The sequence below is a fragment of the Bison bison genome, unplaced genomic scaffold (assembly GCF_000754665.1).
Source record: "Bison bison bison isolate TAMUID 2011002044 unplaced genomic scaffold, Bison_UMD1.0 scf7180017864215, whole genome shotgun sequence".
Classification (NCBI taxonomy): Eukaryota; Metazoa; Chordata; class Mammalia; order Artiodactyla; family Bovidae; genus Bison; species Bison bison.
In genome coordinates, this window is record NW_011494787.1 from 944123 (window position 1) to 966931 (window position 22809).

Sequence of the window (22809 nt, forward strand, 5' to 3'; positions counted from 1 at the left end):
ATACCAAGAAAGTATGCCACTAAGATCAAGAGAAGGCAGAATTTTGCTCTTGTCACCTCATTCAAAATTACATCTTCTAATTAATACAGCAAAACAAAATAACTCTATAAATATTAAGAGACAAAATTATCTTTATCTGTGGATAATATTAGATAACTAAAAAATATCCAGACATTAATAAAGAAAAAATTAGAATAAGAGAATTTGATAAGGTGGCTAGATACAACTTAATATAAAAAAAGGACTAGCATTCTCTTTCCATCAACATATAGTTAGAAAAATATCTGAGAATACATTTATCAAGAAGGGTATGGAAGGAATAACAAAACATAACTATTACATTTTATTGAAGGACATAAACTAGTTCTGAATAAATGGAAAGATATACTGTGCTTTTGGAAAGGAATAATTACAATAATAAAAATGTGATTTTTCCAAATTAATACATAAATTTAATGCTGCTCTATTCTGCTTCATGGTGGCTTCTCTTTTTAATTAGATACAACGATTTAAAAATTCTCACAGAAGAATAAATGTGCAAGAATTGACAAGATAAAATATTTTTGAGGGAAAGATACTGAATAATGAAGGAGAACGTGTGCCACCAGCTGTTACAACTCACTCTGAAGCTGCTGTAATCAAAACAACAGGGTGTGGCACAGGACAGACAGACAGACAAAACCTCAATGAGGTACGGGGTCTTTGATCAAGAATTGTTTTCTTTGGCTGATTGTTTCTGCCATACTTTTTATTGGGTTGCCCAAAATGTTCATTCAGATCTTTCCATAAGATGCTATGGAAAAACCCAAATGAACATTTTGGCCAGCCCAATATTTACATGAAAACATGTTAACTCTTATCTTCCCTATGTGTTGTCAGATCCTGAGTTCAAATCCTTTGGAGGCACTAACACACATTAACTAACACTTATGTGTCTCTCCCACATCTCAGGCTGCTAGACCAAGAGAACATTCCAGACAGTTGCCTCCCTAGGCTCACAGAGAATCCCATTTAAGAAGCATCCCAGCAGCATACTTACCCGAAAATGGAAAATCCCCGCATACTGGTATGAAAAGCTTTGGTCTATGAGGATCTTCTGCAGATACTGTGGACTCTGTGTCAAGGCCCCCAGTGCTGCCAGGAACCAGCAATCTCCTGGAGGGGAGGGGGACGTAAGTCGTGAGATGCTGTTTGGACAGCATCCACCCCATGCACTGCTCAGAGTTGGCGTACCTCCTTCCGAATAATGCTTTTTTTTTCCCCCTGTCTGAGAGAGGAGAACTGGGGGAAAGATTCACTGGGGCCAGTTCCAAACAAGATAGAGGTGATGGTGGTAGTTATGGAGACAGCGGTGGGGGTAGGGCTGGAGTAGTGATAGGGATGGTGGTGTTGGTGCTGCTCTGATGGTGATGGTAGTGCAGTCAGGAGAGCCCCAGCCAAGCTGATGGGCCAACTTGCCTTCTGATTCTCATTTGGCCCAAGGTGCCCAGAACCAAAGTTACAGGAAATTTTGTTGCCAGCATCAGTGGAAATGGTGTGCTCTAATATTGGGGATAACAGATTTCTGTTTTTCTTTGCTAATATTTACTCAGTTCCTCCTGGTGTTGGGGCCTTTCCAGCCCATATCCAGGTTCTCCCCTCTTCCCCCTTGAGGGAACATAGCTTTGAGTTTCTCCTTGAAGGTCACTATGAGCCCTTTTGAGTAAGCTCACCCTCTTCTCCTGAGTCTTCTCTCCATCTTCACACAATGGCTTGAATGCCCTTTCAAGTCAGGCATGCTGCTGGGTGCAGAAGCCACAAGGATGCCCTGGGAGAGGTCCCTTCTCCCGTCAGGAGGCTACTGGCTGGAGGGGACTTTCTCCAACACAGACAGCAAGCCAGGCAGGCTTCTATCAAATTCACCAGTTGAAGTCCAAGTGCCAGGGCATTAACTGGAAAGTGACATTCTAAGGACGTAGAGCCTGCTGTCAGAGGGGTTGTGTCTTATTCATTTATTTGGCCGCACTGGGTCTTAGTTCTGGCATGTGGGATGTAGTTCACTGACCAGAAATCGAACCTGGGCCCCCTGCACTGGAAACAAAGAGCCCTAGCCACTGAACCACCAGGGGAGTCCCAAGGGTTGTATCTTATTTTGCTATGTCTCTGGGCTCCACGTCCACATGCCCACCCCAAGGAGTCTTGCCCCCCACTCCTAGGGTTCAGCTCAGGGGTCTTGCATGGCCACACCTGCTACCGCCCATGGGCCTCCCTTCTCCTGCCACACTCAGGTCTCAGCAACAACTCCACCCTGTGCCTGTCCAGTGAGTTGGAGGGAGTCACACAGCTCTAGATTCAAACTCAACTCTGTCATGTATTGCTTTTGTGACATGAAAGACATTATTGTGTCCCTTGGACCCCTAGCTTCTGCATATATAAAATGAGGATGTTGCAGGGTTAATGAACTATTTCATGCAAAGTATCTAGCAAAGCCTTGCAGAAGTTCAATAAACATTTACTTCCCTCTACTCAGTGCTCAGACTAAACTCTGTGTATATTTTCTCCTTTTCTTTGACAATTCCTCTCCCTAAAGGGCTCTGCACACCCACTGCTAAGCTGATTTGCAGGCTGAAGGTCTGAGCATGAATAATCCAACCACAGCAACACTGAGGGTGTCGGCCTCTATGGGTCTGGGTGGGGGCACTTCTCTCCACCCACCACTGCTCAGAGGTGGACTTTGGGCAGCCTGCTTCCATCCAGGGCCAAGAAGAAAGAGGTTGAGTTCTTACCTGCCTCTCCTTGTTGGATATCAAATCTGCTCGCACCTTCCAGGATGAAGAGAGGCTCTGATTTACCCTTCAATAAATCCTTAGAAAAGAGCAGGGGAAAGCCATGAGCATCTTTTATCCCTCTGTCTCCCAGTGTGGTACCCAAGACATCACTCTCCTCGTCTTTGAGGAGTAGAGGTTACTTTGTAAAGAGGTGTTTAGGATCTGAGTTAGGAAAGTTCCCCTCATTCTTCAGGTTTTGTTGCTAACAGGGAGGCAGATGTCAGAGGGCCGTATGTGTAACTGCCCAGATAGGCAGTAAATGCATGGGCAGACTGCACGAGGAGATAAGGACCAGGATCCTACATCAAATGATCAGCCATCCCGGTCCCAACAGCAGTGTTTCATTAAGAGTCTATAAATAGCCAAGAAAGAAAAGGATGCATTTACTAGAGGAAACTTTTACAAGCATAATCACACTTTCCTTGTGAAATGTCATCTCTCAGAAGTCAGTATAGGCATTCGGAGCTCCAGGTTCAAGTCCAGCCACATGCGGTACAGGATGCAGGCTGTGTATTACTCAGGTCTTTGCCCACTCCCTGGCTAACACCCAGACTGATTCTGGAAGACCCCAGGCAGCTTCTAGGTTTTCCTGCAACCAGGAGCCCACAGGATTTCCTCAGCATCCTCTCTGTGTCCTGGATCTCCATTGCATGGATTTGCATGATTTGGTATAATTGTTCCTGTGTCATTTCTTTTCACGTTGACAAGAGAGTTCCCAGAGAAAGGGGCTGCAAAGTGGAAAAGGATTCATCTGCTCAACAGCCATGAACATGTGGAGTCCTGTATCTTAGTGAGACCTGTCAGCCCTTCGTAAACTGCCCTCCAGTTTCCTGGTGGAGCCTCCAAGGGGCAAACAAAGGTTTGCAGGCACGCACAGTTGTTGTGCGTGCCTGCAAACAACTCAGCCAGCCCACCGCACCAGGCGTCCTCCCACCATCTTCTCTGCATACAACTGGCCCTCTCTGATGACCACGAGGGGGGCCCTCAGGCCCAAGTCCTTGCAGTGGAGGCCCTGAGCTGACCCTCTGCCCTACCGTTGGCTGCAAAGAACTCGGGGTCTCTCTTAATACCAACAGGAAGGGCAGAGCTGTCACAGGGCCCAAGAGGGAGCAACTCTCCCAGTGTCAAACAGCTTGGGGTGCTTCAGTGGCTCTAGTTGTCCCCTCCCTTTCTACTGGAAGAGGGAACTCGAGATCTTAGTGGAGGCTGGCTGGAGATCCTCCACTCAAGGGAGTTAAAGAAGGTGAAGGCGTTTGGGTTTTGGCTCAGGTTTCTTGACCACTGCATAAAGAACGCTGCAGCTTCTTCGTCATTTATTCCTGGTTTACCACCCTGATGGGCAGAGCAGGGGTGGGTGTGCTGAGGGTCAGAAGAGCAGTGTGGAACCTGGTGTGGAATCCTGTCTGCATTGTTCCTGGGGTGACCTTGAGCAACTTCCTTTACTTTGCTGAGCCTTGGTTTCTTCATATGTAAGAAAATGGCATCAAATGAGAAAGTCATGATGTCCTGGCTGCTGTGACCAAACCCTCGTGGAGGATGAGATGCCTCATTCACAGTGATCTCCTGATGGACTTGCCAAACAGGAGTCTTCATTATTTTACAAATGAGGAAGGATGTTAAATATTAGCATAGCGTCAGACAAGGGGCCTGTTCAATAAATATTGATTCCCTGCTTCTGTAATATTTGCAAAATTAAAAAGACCACACTCATGGATAAACCTAGTGTCTCCAATGCATTCATTATGAAACAAGAGAGAATAAAAACATGATTTACACAGTCGAATTATAAAATAAAAGAAAGAAAAAAGAGCCTCACAAATATAGGTGGGAGAAAATGATAAAGAGAACAATTGGTGAATTACAAAATAGAAACATAGCAAGATCAGCAAATACATTGTATTGGGGGAGAAGGTTTACTTAGACCCAATCTTTGGCTAATATGGTAGAGAATCTTATTTCAAATAAAATTAGAAATCTTGTTTTAACAATATAAAAACATGATGTAAAATTCTATACTAATTGGTTTAAAACATACTGAAGATTGTTGGACAAAAATTAATATGGCCAAAAATGATCCAAGTTGGTAAATCACCTGAAAATCAATAACCTTGCTATAGTAGTTTTTAATGATTAAAGAATATCTCCCTAATATCTCTGTCAAGGCTTCTACACACAATTTTGTTGCTGAGTTCTCTCAGATTTTCAGGGAATAAACAATTTCTGTGTCGCTTGTAGTTTCAGCGTTAGGAAAAAAAAAAGAATCCTGTCATTGTTTATTTTAAGAAGCCAGCACAGCCAGGATGCCCAACCTCACACACACACACACACACACACACAGATTGATTTCACTTATGGAAAAATACTGAAATAAATCCCTGGCAAGGAAATCAACAATAAATTATACAGCTAAACCACTATCATCAAGTAGGGTTTGCCACAGAAATGTAGGATGCCAGGATGGATTCCTATCAGGATATCTGATGACATCAAATGACATTTACATAGGCCAAAAGAAAAATAATTGCTCTCTTTCCAGTAAATGCCATGAAGGCATTTCATAAATGCACAAATTTTTCTGATTTACCAGAATATTAAAATTAAAAAACTGAAATTTTTGCCAAGTAAGAACAGAAGGATACTTTAATGTTTTGAAGATTAAATGGCAATTATTTCAAACCAAAAATCAGTCATCAACATCAAGTTCATGGACAAACACCAGAAGTGTGTGCATCAAAGTTGGGCACAAAACTAGCATTTTTTGTCTCTTTTCCTGAGCTACCCGTTCCTTCCTCACCCTGGCTTAAGAAGGGTCCTGGGCAATTCCAAAAGAGCAAAGGTAGGAGGAGACAGAAATCATACCCAGAAGCATTTCAGTCTGCTGGGCCGGCTTTGAGACCAGGCCCTCAGAGAAAACAGGTCAATATGCTTGGAAGATAAAAACCCTCTGGCCCTGGGCAGGTGCCCTGGCACTACGTGGGCCGGGTGCACCATGTCTGCAAGGGAGTGTGACAGGACTGGTGATGGACAGCCTCCGCCCCGGGAGTGACTCAGAATCACCCACAAGTTTTGCAGATATACAGGCTGCTGGATGTCGCCTTCCCACAACCTGTATTCTGTAGGTCAGTGGAGGTAGAGTTCAGGATCTGCATAGCTCCTCTGGTGATTCCGAGGCTCAGCAGGGCAAGAAGCAGGTTCAGAGAGGCTGAGTGATTTATCCTAGGTCACAAAGGAGGCAGGCTGTGCATTAGACACTCCACTCACACAGTGCCTTTGCTGTGGACCACACCAGCAGGCAGGGTCTTCAGTGTTTTCTGATTCTGTGACATGGATTGACCCTTTGAGGCCTCTGCAACATCATCCGTACAGAAGGAAGCTGTGATGGTTCATTTTATGTGTCAATTTGACTGGCTCACAGGGTGCCTAGATATTTGGTTATACATTATTTCAAAGGAGTGCTTCCAGATGAAATTAGCATCTGAATCAGGGGACACAGTAAAGAAGATTGCCCTCCCCAATGTGGATGGGCGCCATCCAATCTATGGAGGGCCTGAACAGACAAAAGGTAGAGGAGGGGAGAATTCACCCCTTCTCTGCCTGACTGCTGCCCAGGGACTGGGGATGACATCATCAGCCCCACTGGTTCTCAGGCCTTCCCACATGGGCTGCACTGTACCATCGGATCTCCTGGGTGTCCAGTTTGCAGATAGCAGACTGTGGGATGTCTTGCCTCCATAACTACGTGTGCCAATTCCTCATAATAGATGAAGCACAGGCTGTATCTGTGCAGTTACTGTTGGTTATGTCCTATGGGAGGTCTCGACCTCTCCCCTCTCTGCCTCCCTCTTCCCCCTGCATCCACACCCACACCCATATCTGAAGTGGTATGACATCAGGCACTCCCCTGCACACATCCTTGGAGGTGTCTTTCTAGTGTGGCATCACTTCCTATGTTCTGGACGGTGATTCCTGTGTTCTTTTCAAGAGCTCCTCATGCCCTGCCCCAGACAGTTGCTGCTCTGGGATGGGGAAACACCAGGCTTAGCATGCTGGCCTTCAGACACAGCCCCTTTCAGCCAGTGGCCAGAGTTCAGGCAGGGCCAGGTGGCAGCGTCACTCCCTCTTCTATTTTTTGCTAGAGAACTTTGCTTTATTGGAATCAAAGTTCTTTGGTGCTGTGCTAATTGTCTGTTGCCTTCTGTTACCTATTGTTAACCCCTTCCTTTCTGGGACAACTTATGTTGAAACCAAGGTGAGTCATATCTAGTAAATGGGCCTTTCGGAAACTCTGCTCTGGTTACTTGGAAGATGAATGTTGTCATCTGGGTAAGTGATATTCTGGGCTTGCCACAGGCCAGAATCCACAGTGGGGCTGGGTGCTGATCCCTGAACCTGTTTTGGGCCCACAGCCCTTTCTTCTGTTGTGTAATGAACATGTTTTCCACTAAAGAATGAAGACAAAGATGAAATTTCAATCTCTTACTCTGACATATTGGTGACTCTGCTGTGAAGATCTGTATCTATAATTCTTTGCTTTCCAATATGGTAGCAACAAGCCATATTGGCTACTTACATTCAAATTAAATTAAATCCAGCTCAGCTGGTAAAGAACTCGCTTGCCAGTGCAAAAGACATAAGAGACATGGGTTCAATCCCTGGATCAGGGAGATCCTCTGGAGAAGGAAATGGCAACCTATTCCAGTATTCTTGCCTGGAAAATTCCATGGACAGAGGAGCCTGGGGGCTACAGTCCATGGAGTCACAAAGAGTCAGGCATGACTGAACATGCATATACAGCCTGATATATTGGCAACTCTGCTGTGAAGATCTGCATCTACAATTCTGTGCTTTCCAATATGGTAGCCACAAGCTATATTAGCTACTTACATTTAAATGAAATTAAATCTTCAACACCTCAGTCACACTGGCCACATTTCAGTTGCTTGATAGCAACATGTGACTAGTGGCTCCTGTATTTGCAGAAAGGACATTTCCATCCTCGCAGAAAGTTCTTTTGGATGGTGCTGATCTATTGAATGAGGATAATATCATCTGGGCTTCCCTAGTAGCTCAGATGGTAAAGAATCTGCTTGCAATGCATGAGACTTGGGTTCGATCCATGGGTTGGAAAGATCCCCTGGAAAAGTAAATGGCTACCCACTCCAGTATTCTTTCCTAGAGAATCCCATGGACAGAGCCTGGTGGGCTACAGTCCATGGGACTGCAAAGAGTCAGACACCACTGGCGACTAACATACACACACACAATATCATCTACCTCAGAGGCCTGTTATGGCAACTAAATGAAATGTTGTGTGTAAGGTGCTTAGATTAATACTTAGCATAGAAACATGCTTGATAAATGGAATTTGATACTATTCATGAGATAAAATTTTTAGAAGAAAGTGACTCTACCAAATTTAGTTCGAGGAAACCTCATGTAGAGTCTCTGAGTACAGGTGTAATTCCCAGCATCGTCTTTCCTGAGGCTGGGGTTGCAGGAAGCATTGAGGAGGATGAGGAGTTGGGTCCTTTCAGCGCCTTTTGCTCTGGGCACAGTCACAGGCATTTATGGAACCTGACTGCCTGCTGGTCGGGGGAAGGGAGAGTCTGGGGAGTGGGTTGCTGATTCCTTAAACCCAGCTGAAGGAAGCAATGGGAGGAACAGTAGCAAAATGGATCAGGTTTAATTGTTAGAGAGAGAGGAGATAAGAAGAAGGAGTGAAAGTGAAGTTGCTCAGTCATGTCCGACTCTTAGCGACCCCATGGACTGCAACCTACCAGGCTCCTCCATCCATGGGATTTTCCAGGCAAGAGTACTGGAGTGGGTTGCCATTGCCTTCTCCGAAGAAGAAGGAAGAGGTAGACAAAACGAGAGAGAGAACATAAACTACAGGAGAAACAACTTTTCTTCTTCGTGTAGAAAGCCAAGCCTAGTTTCATGTCCCTGACTCTTGCTCTGTTGTTGAACCTACCAAGCCTGAATGAGTACTTGAGGTAGAATGATACCCATGCTGGTTTAGCGGTTGCCTAGAGTATGATGCTTTCCCATTGTCTAGAAAACACAGAATGCAGAAATGGCCTAGGGAGCCTTGGTGCCACCTCAGCTGCTATATAACTGAAGTTTAGGGGATGCAGTCAGGTCGGCACTGAGCAAGCTTTAGATTGGGAGGCACCCTTCTAATAGAGATAGACAGCAGAATGTGAGAGGAAAAGCACGCTGCACACTCCCTGCCAGCCTCCTCTGGGCTCCCCAGATGGTTTCCTCTGACCCACATTTCTCCTTAAAAGTCTCTGCTGAAATTAGCTGAAGACTGAAGCTGAGATGACTAGACAGTGAAAGCCCAAGGAATCCTAGGGGATGGCCCCTGTAGCTGCTATGCGATGCCATCCCTCTCAAATTAATCAGAGTAACAATAACTAGTGTTTAGTAAGTTCTTACAATGTGCTAGACAATGTTCTATGTATTGTCTTCATTTATTCCTTAAAATAATCTTGTTAGGCACTGGCACCATTTTTATCCTCATTCTTTTCACCTAAAAAAATGAAAAGAAGGGCAGAACATAGACAGAGATTGATTCCTGGTTACTCAGACAATGCAGGAGATTCTACTGATGCACAAGGTATTATTAGTAGCAAACAGGAGCCTAAAATACAATATGAGGAAAAGTGCAGTATGTGGGGGGCTTCCCAGTTGGCTCAGTGGTAAAGAATCCGCCTGCCAATGCAGGAGATTCAGTTTCGATCCCTGGGAAGATCCCCTGGAGAAGGAAATAGCAATCCACTCCAGTATTCTTGCCTGGAGAATCCCATGGACAGAGGAGCCTGGTGGGCTGCATACAGTCCATGGGGTCGCAAAGAGTCAGACACGACAGCAACTGAAGATGCACGCATGTAGTATGTGAAGTCAGAAAGTTTAGTTTAAATCCTGCTCTTTCCCTAACTATGTCACATTGTGCAAGTCACATCACCTGTCTGAACCCATTCCCTCACAAAACTGGGAAGAACAAAAAACAGAGAAAGAGAAGACGTATGGAAAGCTCTGAAAAATACAAATGTTCAGTGCTGCCAGTTGCGATAAGGGATACAAAGAAATATCAACATATACATTTTAAAAGAAATGTGGGAATGAAAAATGATCCCCTGGTAGAGTTTTTGGATGGATAAGCTTTGGGGTGAGAAGAAGAATGGGAGTAAAATGTACTTGGCCCTTGGCTGCCTCTACTATGGGTTCCTGGAATGATTCTGTGTGAGTCATTTCATTTCTGTTTGCCTCAGTTTCTCCTTGACCCCAAAAGACATCACAAGTTGAGATGTTGTTGGAATTAGATAAAAAACTCAATCCTTTCTAAATAAAAATGTTATAAATTCTTCAACACTATAAATATAGTCTCACATCTATTGCTCAGTACCTTGTGAAAAAACAACATTCTAAAAGAATCTCATCTGAAAATAACAAAGGGGGGAAAAATATAATCCTTCCAAGCTTTAAATAGAGTTCTCTGCTCAGCTCTCCTTAGGAGTGAAGTCCAGAAGGGAGTCATTGTTGGGGACTTATTGCTTCTTGCTGGTAAGCTGGATCCTAGAAGTTTGGAGCACCCTCATCTTAACTAAAGCGAAGTCGCTCAGTCACGTCCAACTCTGTGCGACCCCATAGACGGTAGCCCACTAGGCTCCCCCGTCCCTGGGATTCTCCAGGCAAGAACACTGGAGTGGGTTACCATTTCCTTCTCCAATGCATGAAAGTAAAAAGTGAAAGTGAAGTCGCTTATTAGTCGTGTCTGACTCTAGTGACCCCATGGACTGCAGCCTTCCAGGCTCCTCTGTCCATGGGATTTTCTAGGCAAAAGTACTGGAGTGGGGTCAAGAGATGGTTACTCCAGGGTTTATGTCTTGTTCTGTCATCAGAAAACCCCTATTCTGTGTAACCTAACCTGGCTTCATTGAGTGTGTTCCACAGAGTGCTTGGCGTTTCATTCCCATTCAGTAACGCTAGTGATATTATAATCATTAGCTTACTAGACATTATACTCTGTCCTCTTGTTTTAGGTTCTGCTGTCGGCTTTTGGAAGCATGAACAGGATGTTTGAGCATCAGTGCCCTCAAAGTGGCCCTTAGCCAGGTCCTTTGTATCACTGAAAATGCCAGCACAAGAATGTTTAGTGGACTGAGAAATTTCCCTTGGAGCTTCATGTCCTGAAACTGAGATAGTTCTAGAAAAGCCAAGTGGGCTCACTTGGCTGCAAGGTGGAGTTAGTGGTCATCTGTTGGGGTGGGGGAGTCAGGGGGTTTGAACATTGCCACAAAATATTTCTTTAATTTTATAACTGATGTCTAAAACTCTTTTATAGGTGATCAGCCTTTACAAGACTAAAAATACAAATAGATGTGAGAGAGGCAAGGCAATTGTTGAAATTCATCCTATTGTACAGATGATTGACATGTTATCTTCCCTTTGAGTAAATTCTAACTAGGAAAGAAAAAAGAAAAAGACAGTGATACCTGAACAGAATAAAGAGTGATGAACACTGACAGAGGGGCTCGTTTATGGAGATGGAAGAGACCCTACAGCTACTACTACAATCCTCATACCTTTGCTTCCCCATTTTTTATGTGGGAATCCTGAGACATGTAACCTAGTGACATGCTGTGTTAGAACTGGGTTAAAACCCAGGGGTCCTGTTTCCTGGTATAGAGTCTTTCCATCCCACTGTGGATGCAACACTGTAGCTGAGGGGATCAGATGAATTTCAGTCTCCTTCCAGTTTGGTTTGGGCCAGCCCTGAAAACCAGGTTTCAAGCCCATCCTTTCAGTGGGAAGTACCATGGGAGACAGTCAGAGGGCCCAGGAGCTGGGCATGTCCCAGGTGGGGAGTTTCACTCACCTTTGGCCGCATCCAGCTTAGGTTGGAGAGGTTTTTTCCCTTGAGGAGCTGCAGACCTATGGAATAAGTCTCGGCAGGGAATGTCTCATCCTCAAACAGCAGCCCTCTGTTTAGGCAATGATCCCGCAAGGAGCAAAAGTCCTGCTCCTTGAATTTGATGATGGGGGTCTTGGCTGGAAACTGCTGGTTGTGTGCCATGATTCTTCCTAGAAGAGGTATCAGATCTTTCCTTTTGGGTGAGAAAAAGAGGTATTTTTAGGGATAAGCTGTCAAGTACTTTGCATCACTGGATGTGAGCCCTGGAAGGCATTCAGATGTCTGCCACCTTTACAAGTGAGACTGGAACCAGGTAAGTTCTGTCCCTGTGGACCCAGCCAGTTGGTGGGGGGCAAGCCCAGACTAGAATCCAAGAAAACTTCCTTCTAGGTCAGTTTTCAATCTGCATACCAAACAGCTTTTCAGGATGCTCTTACATGCATGAGAGACTATTTGTACATTAATGGACATTTATTGAGTACTGACCTTGTACCAGGCACTTTTCTGAATGCCGGTAATTCAAAGATAAATATGACATGATATTTATCCCCTGGAGGCTCGTTATCAAGTGGCAAAATATATTAGACATTTCAACAACTAGCTATCGTTCAACAGAAATGGTCCACTTAAAGATGTGTAAAAAGTCCTGTGGATATAAAGAGGAGGAGCTAGGAACTGCCAAGAAATGTTTCTCCCACGAGTTCTCACCCTGCAATTGGCCTTGGGGGAAAAGAATTTTCCAGGTGGAGAACTGGTAGGTAGATTAAAAAAAAAAAAAGTCCCAGGACTTCCCTGGTGGTCCAGTGGCTGAGACTTTGTGTTCCCAATGCAGGGGGCATGGGTTTGATCCCTGAGGAGAACTAGATCCCACATGCCACAACTAAGACCCAGGATAGCAAAATAAATAAATAAATAAAATTTGTTAGAGGGAATGGGATGGGCTGGAGGGTCAGTGGAGTTGGGGTTGGGGATAATGAGTGTTGCCAGACAAGGCCAGGAAGGTAGGTTGGAAAGCTGGATTGTTTTTGTTTTATACCCTTCAAGTGCTGCAGGGCCATTGAAGATCCGTGTGTGGGATTACAGAGCAAGTTGGAGGCTAGGTGGCGGAATGGAGAGGGTCTGAGACAGGGCGGAGGTTGGGAGACTGCTGCATTTGTCCTTGGGAGGGTCAGTGTTATGGCAGTGGTCATAAAGATGGTGGAGAGAGAGAGATTCCAGAGTCATTTTATAGGTAGAATATATAGGGCTTGATATATATATATAGGTATATAGGTATATAGGTATATACAGGTAGAATATGGAGATGTGGGGTAGGAAAAAGAAAAGGCAGTGTGATGAACAATCAAATAAGTTTTGAGTTTGCTTTCTGCTCTCACCACCTACATATCCAGTTCTGCAATCGTGAGTTAGTATTCAACCCTGAACCTATTTCTCTACCTGTACGGATTGATGATACCAATCTTGGAGTGTTTATTGCTGTATTAAATGAGGTTGGACCTAACAGACTGAATAATCCTCAGTCACTTCAGTCGTGTCCAACACTTTGCGACCGTATGGACTGTAACCCACCAGCCTCCTCTGTCCATGGGATTCTCCAGGCAAGAATACTGGAGTGGGTTGCCATGCCCTCCTCCAGAGGATCTTCCCAACCAGGGGATCAAACTCATGTCTGCCTGCATCTCCTGCATTGCAGATGGATTCTTTACCCACTGAGCCACCTGGCAACAGTAGGCAGTCAATAAATGTCAGTGTCCTAATTTCTCTAAAGAGAAGTTAAGGAAGTCTGGGTTTTCTTGTTCAGGAAGTTACAGGGGTGTAACTGATGCCATTTAACAAAATATGTTTCACATCCTCCATCTGCTAGACAAGCTGGGTTGGATCTGAATCCACACTTACTAGCTGCGGGACTTGAAAAACCTATTTAGCACTTAAACTTGTACTTTTCAAGCTTCTTTGATCAGAGTCTGTTAAGGTGACACAAAAGACCCCAAGGTTCATATGTCCTATCCATACCTACTTCACAGTGAAAAAGCAATCGAATGATGACAAAGAACTAGAGAGGAACATGAATGAACAACTCATAAAGAAAGAATATGAGCTTATAATCAAGATTTCGGATCACAGAAAAAATATGCAAACAAAAAATAATTTATAATTTTCTTACAGTTAATATATAATAGTATATTGCAAATTATTTAGATAACACAAATAAATACACAAAATAGCACCAATGAAGTATCACTGCACACACATATTTAGAGAGAATTATATATACAATTGCCCAATAAACAAAGTAAGAATAATTTATATGTGAACTACTAGGTTGGACCATATGAAAGTAAATATGGGCAATTTTATTTGGTTTAGTCCTGTATGATATATACATTTCTTCATTCTAGTTCTTGGAAAATAACAGGTGAAAATATGTCAGTGTACCTCACCACTCACTATAGGGTTAAGAGGAAAACCTACAACAAATTATGTAAGAGTAATAAAGCTGAAATAACAGTCAGGTACAATTCAAGAACAAGAAAACAATAATAGAATTTGGTTTCCAAGTAAAGACAAGGCAATGACACCTGGTAAGGAAGAGTTGTGAAAATTGTGGGTCTGCCAACCCTGCACATGCTTAGGGATGGTGGAACCAATACAGCACCACCAAGCCATTGACCTATGATTATGGGACTATTCTTAAGCAGCTCTTAATTACAGCTGAAAATGAGTCAGAAGAGTTTGGCTTGACTTCTCCACGAGAATCTTAAAAAAAGGCCTTATGTTTGGGGATCAGATCCAGGCTCATCTGCAGGGCCCTTACTGCCCACTACTGGGCAGCGGACTGGGTAGCTTTAGGAATCCCCCTTCTAAGACTCTCTTTTCTCTTTTGTGAAATGGAGGTGATACTCATACACAAGCTATAGAGTTGTGGTGAGACTCAGATGAAACCATGCTTGTTGAATGTTTAGCACTGACTAATCAACAGAAACTGGTCACTGAACAGTGGTTATTAGCATAATTAACATTATTATCATTTTGGCCATGAAAGGACATGCAGAAGTCATACACCCTCTAAGAGGAGGACTTGCTCTTATGAATGATGGGCCAGGCCCAGAAGGGCCAGCATGGGTAAGGGTCAGGAGTGGTACATCAGACCCATGTCCTTGGCTTTGCCACTGCTCTGTTTCCACTAACCAAGAGTGCAGCGAGGAAGGAGAAGGCTCTGGGGGCCAGGCGGCAGGCCTGGTTCCATTGCTGGAGGAGGTAGTCTGCTGCTCTGGGAGGGAGGAGAATACTGATGGGAAAAGAGAATAGGCTGGAAGGGAGCCTCAACAGGCACAGATATCACACCTACTGGGTTCACCTTCTTGCTCTTTGAATTGGTAATGGCTTTGCCAGGGAAGAGCCTGTAGACTCGCTTTCTTGGGCATAAAGGGTTTACAGAACTTGACAACATCTCCCTTTTGCGTGCAGCAGAAAAGGCCAAACAATATTCCCACCTGTCACTTTGGCAAGGACTCTTTGGCTTATTCCTTTTCTTCTATATCATATTTGCTTCACTTTATAAAATAAACAAAGGCAGGAGAAGACTCAACTATCTTAGAAAGAGAAAGAAAAAAAGAAAGATGGAAGGCCTACCCGATAGTCAGAATATACCTAGTCTTGCTGCTGTGGTATCTTATTGATCTCAAAATGAAAATGGCATAGAAGAAGCTAGAAAAATGGCAAAAAGAGTTGAAATCAAGTTCTTTTTTAAAACTGAAATATAGTTGATTTACAATATTGTGTTAGTTCTAGGTGTACAGCAAAGTTTTTTTCAGATATATATGTGTGTATATATATACACACATATATGTACAGGTTATTTTCCAGTATAGGTTATTATAAGATATTGAATATGGTTCCCTGTGCTCTACAGTAAAACCTCAGGGTTTATCTGTTTTACATATAGTAGTTTGTATCTGTTAATCCCATACTCTTAATTTATCCTTCCCCCTCTGATAATCATAGGTTTGTTTTCCATGTCTGTGAATCTTTTCTGTTTTGTATATATTCACTTGTATTAATTTTTAGATTCCACATATAAATGATATTTTTCTTTGTCTGATTTACTTTATTTAGTATGATATTCTTTAGGTCCATCCATATTGCTGCAAATGACAATATTTTGCTGGCTGAGCAATATTCTGTTGTATATTTATATATCTTCTTAAACCATCTGTTGATGGGCACTTGGGTTGCTTCTGTTTCTTGGCTATTATAAACAGCACTGCTATGAACAGTGGAGTACATGTATATTTTTGAATTAGAACTTTCATCTTTTCCAGATATAAGCTCAAGAGTGGGATTTCTGGATCATATGGTAGCTTTATTTTTAGTTTTTTACTGGTTTTCATAGTGACTGTACCAATTTACATTGCTACCAACAGTTTACAAGGGTTTCCTTTTCTCTGCACCCTATCTAGCATTTATCATTTGTAGACTTTTTAATGAGAGCCATTCTAACATAAAGAGAAGATGGAACTTCAGAAGAAAAAAAAAGTCCCAAAGTTAAATGACTACAGAAGATTCCAACTCAAGTTTTTATTCTGCCCCTTATTAGTCATATGAGCCCAAAGACGTTTTCTAAGCACTTAGAACTTCAGTTTTCTTTTCTGTCAAATGGGTACAATGATACTTTGTTGAAAAATAAAATGAAAAAATAGGTGGGACGAGATGTAAGTCATGAAACATTATACAAAGATATTAATTTCTCTGACTCCAATAAACTTGTCCTAAATTTTCATGCATTTCTACCACTCAGAGATGGATAGCTGTAAGAATACATGGGCTTCTCTAGTGGCTCAGATGGTAAAGAATCTGCCTGCAATGCAGGAGATGTGGGTTTGATCCCTGGGTTGGGAAGATCCCCTGGAGGAGGGCACAGCAACCCACTCCAGTATTCCTTCCTGGAAACTCCCATGGACGGAGGAGCCTAGAGTCCATGTAGCCCATGGACAGTTCATGGAGTAGCAGAGTCAAACCCGACTGAACAACTAAGCACAACACAGCACAGCCAGTCTTTAAACTTTACAAACAATTGCATTTGTTAGTTTTTAAATTAGGCCACTTTGATATATGTAAGACAATATATAAGCTATGTCAGTTCAGTTCAGTCACTCAGTCGTGTCCAACTCTGTGTGATCCCATGGACTGCAGCACACCAGGCTTCTCTGTCCATCACCAACCCCCAGAGCTCACTCAAACTCATGTCCATTGAGTTGGTAATGCCATCCAACCATCTCATCCTCTGTCATCCCCTCCTCCTGCTTTCAATCTTTCCCAGCATCAGGGTCTTTTCCAATGAGTCAGTTCTTCACATCAGGTGGCCAAAGTATTGGAGCTTCATCTTCAGCAACAATCCTTCCAACAAATATTCAGGACTGATTTCCTTTAGGATTGACTGATTGGATCTCCTTGCAGTCCAAGGGACTCTCAAGAGTCTTCTCCAACACTACAGTTCAAAAGTATCAATTCTTCGGTGCTCAGCTTCCTTTATAGTCCAACTCTCATATCCATACATGACTACTGGAAAAACCATAGCTTTGACTAGACAGACCTTTGTTGGAAAAGTAATGTCGCTTGGGGCTAGTGCACTGGGACGACCCACAGGGATGGTATGGGGAGGGAGGAGGGAGGAGGGTTCAGGATGGGGAACACATGTATACCTGTGGCGGATTCATTTTGATATTTGGCAAAACTAATACAATTATGTAAAGTTTAAAAATAAAATAAAATTTAAAAAAAAAAGAAACAATCAAAAAAAAAAAGAAAAGAAAAGTAATGTCTCTGCTTTTTAATATGCTATCTAGGTTGGTCATAGCTTTTCTTCCAAGGAGCAAGCCTCTTTTGATTTCATGGCTGAAGTCACCATCTGCAGTGATTTTGGAGCCCAGAAAAATAAAGTCTGACACTGTTTCCACTGTTTCCCCATCTATTTCCCATGAAGTGATGGGACTGGATGCCATGATCTTCGTTTTCTGAATGCTGAGTTTTAAGACAACTTTTTCACTCTCCTCTTTCACTTCATCAAGAGGCTTTTTAATTCTTCTTCGCTTTCTGCCATAAGGATGGTGTCATCTGAATATCTGAGGTTATTGATATTTCTCCCAGAAATCTTGATTGCATCTTATGCTTCATCCAGCCTGGCATTTCTCATGATGTACTCTGCATACAAGTTAAATAAGCAGGGTGACGGTATACAGCCTTGACGTACTCGTTTTCCTATTTGGAACCAGTCTGTTATTCCATGTCCAGTTCTAACTGTTGCTTCTTGACCTGCATACAGATTTCTCAGGAGGCAGGTCAGGTGGTCTGGTATTTCCATCTCTTGAAGAATTTTCGACAGTTTGTTGTGATCCACACAGGCAAAATCTTTGGTGTAATCAATACAGCGGAAGTAGATGTTCTTCCAGAACTCTCTTGCTTTTTTGATGATCCAACAGATGTTGGCAATTTGATCTCTGGTTCCTCTGCCTTTTCTAAATCCAGCTTGAACATCTGGAAGTTCTCAGTTCATGTATTGTTGTTGCCTGGCTTGGAGAATTTTGAGCATTACTTTGCTAGCATGTGAGATGAGTATAATTGTGCAGTAGTTTGAGCATTCTTTGGCATTGCCTTTCTTAGGGATTGGAATGAAAACTGACCTTTTGCAGTCCTGTGGCTACTGCTGAGTTTTCAAATTTGCTGGCATATTGAGTACAGCACTTTCATAGCATCATCTTTTAGGATTTGAAATAGCTCAACTGGAATTCCATTACCTCCACTAGCTTTGTTTATAGTGATGCTTCCTAAGGCCCACTTGACTTTGCATTCCAGGATGTCTGGCTCTAGGTGAGTGATCACACCATCATGGTTATCTGAGTCATGAGGATCTTATTTTTATATTTCTTCTGTTTATTCTTGCCGCCTCTTCTTACTATCTTCTGCTTCTGTTATGTCCATACCACTTCTGTCCTTTATTGTGCCCACCTTTGCATAAAATGTTCCCTTGGTATCTCTAATTTTCTTGAAGAGATCTCTAGTCTTTCCCATTGTATTGTTTTCCTGTATTTCTTTGCATTGATCACTGAGGAAGGCTTTCTTATCTCTCCTTGCTATTCTTTGGAACTCTGCATTCAAATGGGTATATATTTCCTTTTCTCCTTTGCCTTTAGCATCTCTTCTTTCTTCAGCTATTTGTAAGGCCTCCTCAGACAACCATTTTGCCTTTTTGCATTTCTTTTCCTTGGTCATGGTTTTGATCACAGCCTCCTGTACAACGTTATGAAGCTCCATCCATAGTTCTTTAGGCTCTCGTCTATCAGATCTAATTCTTTGAATCTATGTCACTTCCCCTGTATAATAGTAAGAGATTTGATTTAGGTCATACCTGAATGGTCTAGTGGTTTCCCCTACTTTCTTCAATTTAAGTCTGAATTTGGCTATAAGGAGTTCATGATCTGAGCCACAGTCAGCTCCTGGTCTTGTTTTTGCTGATTCTATACAGCTTCTCCATCTTTGGCTACAAAGAATATAATCAATCTGATTTCGGTATTGACCATCTGGTGATGTTCATGTGTAGAGTCTTCTCTTGTGCTATTGGAACAGAGTGTTTATTATGACCAGCACATTCTCTTGGCAAAACTCTGTTAGCCTTTGACCTGCTTCATTTTGTTAGCCTTTGACCTACATAAGCTATGTAGACTATGAAATATCATAACCTCATGAACACTCATGATCCTACCACCAAGGTTATGAACACACCAATACTTATGAAGGTATTTGTGCTTTCCTCCCCCAGAGGAGGCCAAAACCAGAATGTTGTATTTATCATTCTCTTGCTTTTATTGAAAAACAGGTTTATCACATATTTATGCATTTCTATATTGAATCATTTTACTTTTCCTTATTTTTCAGCTTTTAAAAATTATAGAGAGGAGTTCCAGTTCCTTTATGGCAATGTAAGAAGCCCCCTATACAATCCACCTATCCTCCTGATTATAACTGTAACTATAACCTCTGGAAACAATAAAAACTGGGAATCTGAAAACAAAAGCTGGCAAATTGTACAGGGGAGTCAAAACTTGGAGAAGAAACAAGCAGGAGGGTGAATTTCCAGGTCTTTGATTTTTCCCTCTCATACTTTTGCCATGAGGATGGGGCTCAGTCATCAAGTGTCCCAGTACAGATAACTGAAGCTTTGGTGGACACCCTGCTGTTTTTCTGGGAAAGGAATTCCTACAGACTTGGAGGGAGAAGACACTAGGGGAAAGAAGCCGAGAAGAGAGGGCACCAGAGAATGAGATTGTCTAAGTATGTTAGCAAGCTTGCACTTGTTTTAGCCTACCCTCTCTGTATTATAGATGTGTGATCCAGAGCCAAATCAGTACAGCAGACGTTTAAAGAAATAAATTGATATTTGAATTACTTTCCACAGAAGGTGAGCTAGAATGTATACTCTGAACTTCATAAAATTGATTCCTGCTTCTGAAAATAATCAACATTCCCCAGAAGATTATAACAGAACACAAAATCTACCCAACATAACATCCACTTTGTCCAGAATATAATCTCAAACTTCTCAAAATAAAAGAACTAAGGAAAGGTGACTTATTTACAAGAGAAAACACAACTGACAAATGAGAATGTTGCAATGATCTAGATGTGGAAATTACAAAGAAAAGGTTTTAAAGCAACTAGTAAACTATGCTCCTGAAATAAAGGGAAACACACTAGAAATGAATGGTAAGGTAGGCAATCTCAATAGAGAAACAGAAGTTATATATATAAAAAAAAAAGGAAACAAATAGAAGCTAAATCTTGAGTTGAAGAATGTAAAATCTGAAATAAAAAATTCACTGGATGGGCTGAAAAGCAGAATGAAGGTGACAGAGGAAAGAATAAGTGGAATGAGGGAAAAGATCAATAAAAAGTATCCATCCCAAGAAGAGACTGAATAAAACATTGAAAATAAAGTAGGATATAACCACAGGGAGACACATGATGTAATATCAAAATGTCTGATTTATGTGTAATTGAAAATCCAGAAGGAGAGGATCAAGATATCAGGGCAGAAAAAGTACCTGAAGAAATAATGGCCCCAAACCCCCCAAATTTGATGATAAATTTATGAACTAGAGAAGCATGCAAAGTCAAGAAAACCATAACTAGACACATCATAATCAAGCTGTTGAAAACCAAAGATAAAGAAAGAAGTTAGAGAAAAGAAAGACAAATTGTTAAAATAAGTTAGAGAAAAATAACACATTAAACAGAAAGGAAAAATGGAGACAATACTGACAAATTTCCTATCCAAAGCCATGGAGGACAGAAACCAGTGGAGTAACTTTAAAAGGCTGAAAGAAAGAAATGTCAACCTAGAATTCCATATTCAGTGAAAATTTCAGGAATAAAAATAAAGACTTTTCAGATAAACAAAAATGAAGAGACATCATGCAGAGACATGTCTCAGAAGAAATATTAAAGAAGTAATAAATAAATAATAAAGAACAGTAATAAATCATAAAAGGGAGTAATAATAGGGAAAATTGAATTTCCAGAAATGGTATATAGTAAATATCTTAATAAGTATATAAGACTATTTTTCCTCTTAAATTCTTTAAAATACATATGTGTTTAAAGCAAAAATTATAACACTATCAGGAGAGATTTTAAATATATGCAGGTATAATTCATATGATAACTATAAATAAGGAATAGTGGAAGGGAATGAAAGGGATGCATATGGTTGCAAATATTCTGCATTTTAGAATGCAGTGGTACAATAGAATGAGAAAGGTTAAGTACGTGCACTCTAATTCCCAGATAACCACTGACAAAAAGAGATATACCCAAAATCCAATAGGCAAATTAAAATGGAATACAAATACATATTCAAATAATCAACAGAAATATATTAAAGTGGAAGAGTGGATAAAACAAATAAAATAGACGTAAGTCCAACCATATTAATAATTAAATATTTAATTCCAGTAAAAGTCAGAGATTGACAGTAAGACTAAACTATTTTCTACCTATTAAAGACATACTTTAAATGCAAAGCCACAAATAATTTGAAAAAAAGTGGACAAAAAGAAATATAAGTGGACAAAAAGTAATCATAAGAAGGCTGGTGTGAATATTTTTAGTAGATTGATTAGTCAGACTTCATAACAAAGAGTGTTACCAGGGATAAAATTACCAGGGACATTTAATATTGATAAAAATACATCAGAAAGAAATAAAATCATAAATCTAACCTAATAATAGAAACTGAAAATATATAAATCAAAACTTAACAGAAGTAAAGAAAGACAGGAACAATACCATAATTATAATGAAATTTCAGCATGCATTTTTCATCATCTAGTAGACAAACTAGACAAAAACATTAGTGAAACAGAATATCTGAATAACACAATCCATCATCTCAGTCTAATTGACATATATACTACTTTATACATATAAACTGTAGTATATACTTTCTTTGCAAACATGTGATACATAATCACCAAAATAGACAATATGCTGAGCCATAAAACACAATTATTTCCAAGGATCGAATCTCATAGAGTATTCTTGAACCACAACAGAATTAAAATTAGAAATTAATAACAATGATTAAGAAAACCCCAAATATCCAGAATTAAACACATTTCTAAATAATCCTGAGTCAAAGGTGATATCATAAGGGAATTAAGAAAACCCCAAAGAAGTGGAAGGCAGTAAATAAAGACAAGAGCAGAAATGAATGAAAGAGAAAAACAGTAGAGAAAATGAACAAAGCAAAAGCTGCTTCTTTGAAAACATCAACAGAATTGACAAACCCAAAGTCAAATGAGGAAGGAACAAAAGAGGGAGAACACAAATCACCAATATCATCACTGATAAGAGTTCTTTCTCATCACAGATCTTACAAACATTAGAGATCTCTAGGGTTTTTCCAGTAGTCATGTATGGACGTGAGAGTTAGACTGTGAAGAAAGCTGAGCACCGAAAAATTGATGCTTTTGAACTGTGGTGTTGGAGAAGACTCTTGAGAGTCCCTTGGACTGCAAGGAGATCCAACCA

General features: G+C 41.4%; 1 protein-coding gene across 1 annotated transcript in view; it reads right to left on the reverse strand.

The window, feature by feature from the left end:
- CAPN13 (calpain 13) overlaps nucleotides 1–22809 on the reverse strand; it is an 89713-nt gene that overhangs the window by 51253 nt on the left and 15651 nt on the right. The window contains exons 2-4 of the mRNA XM_010845284.1: nucleotides 11689–11917; nucleotides 2766–2844; nucleotides 1040–1155 (exon numbers count right to left, since the gene is read on the reverse strand). Of these exons, the coding sequence (XP_010843586.1) occupies nucleotides 1040–1155; nucleotides 2766–2844; nucleotides 11689–11886 (393 nt within the window). The 5' untranslated portion in view covers nucleotides 11887–11917. The remainder of the gene's footprint in view (nucleotides 1–1039; nucleotides 1156–2765; nucleotides 2845–11688; nucleotides 11918–22809) is intronic.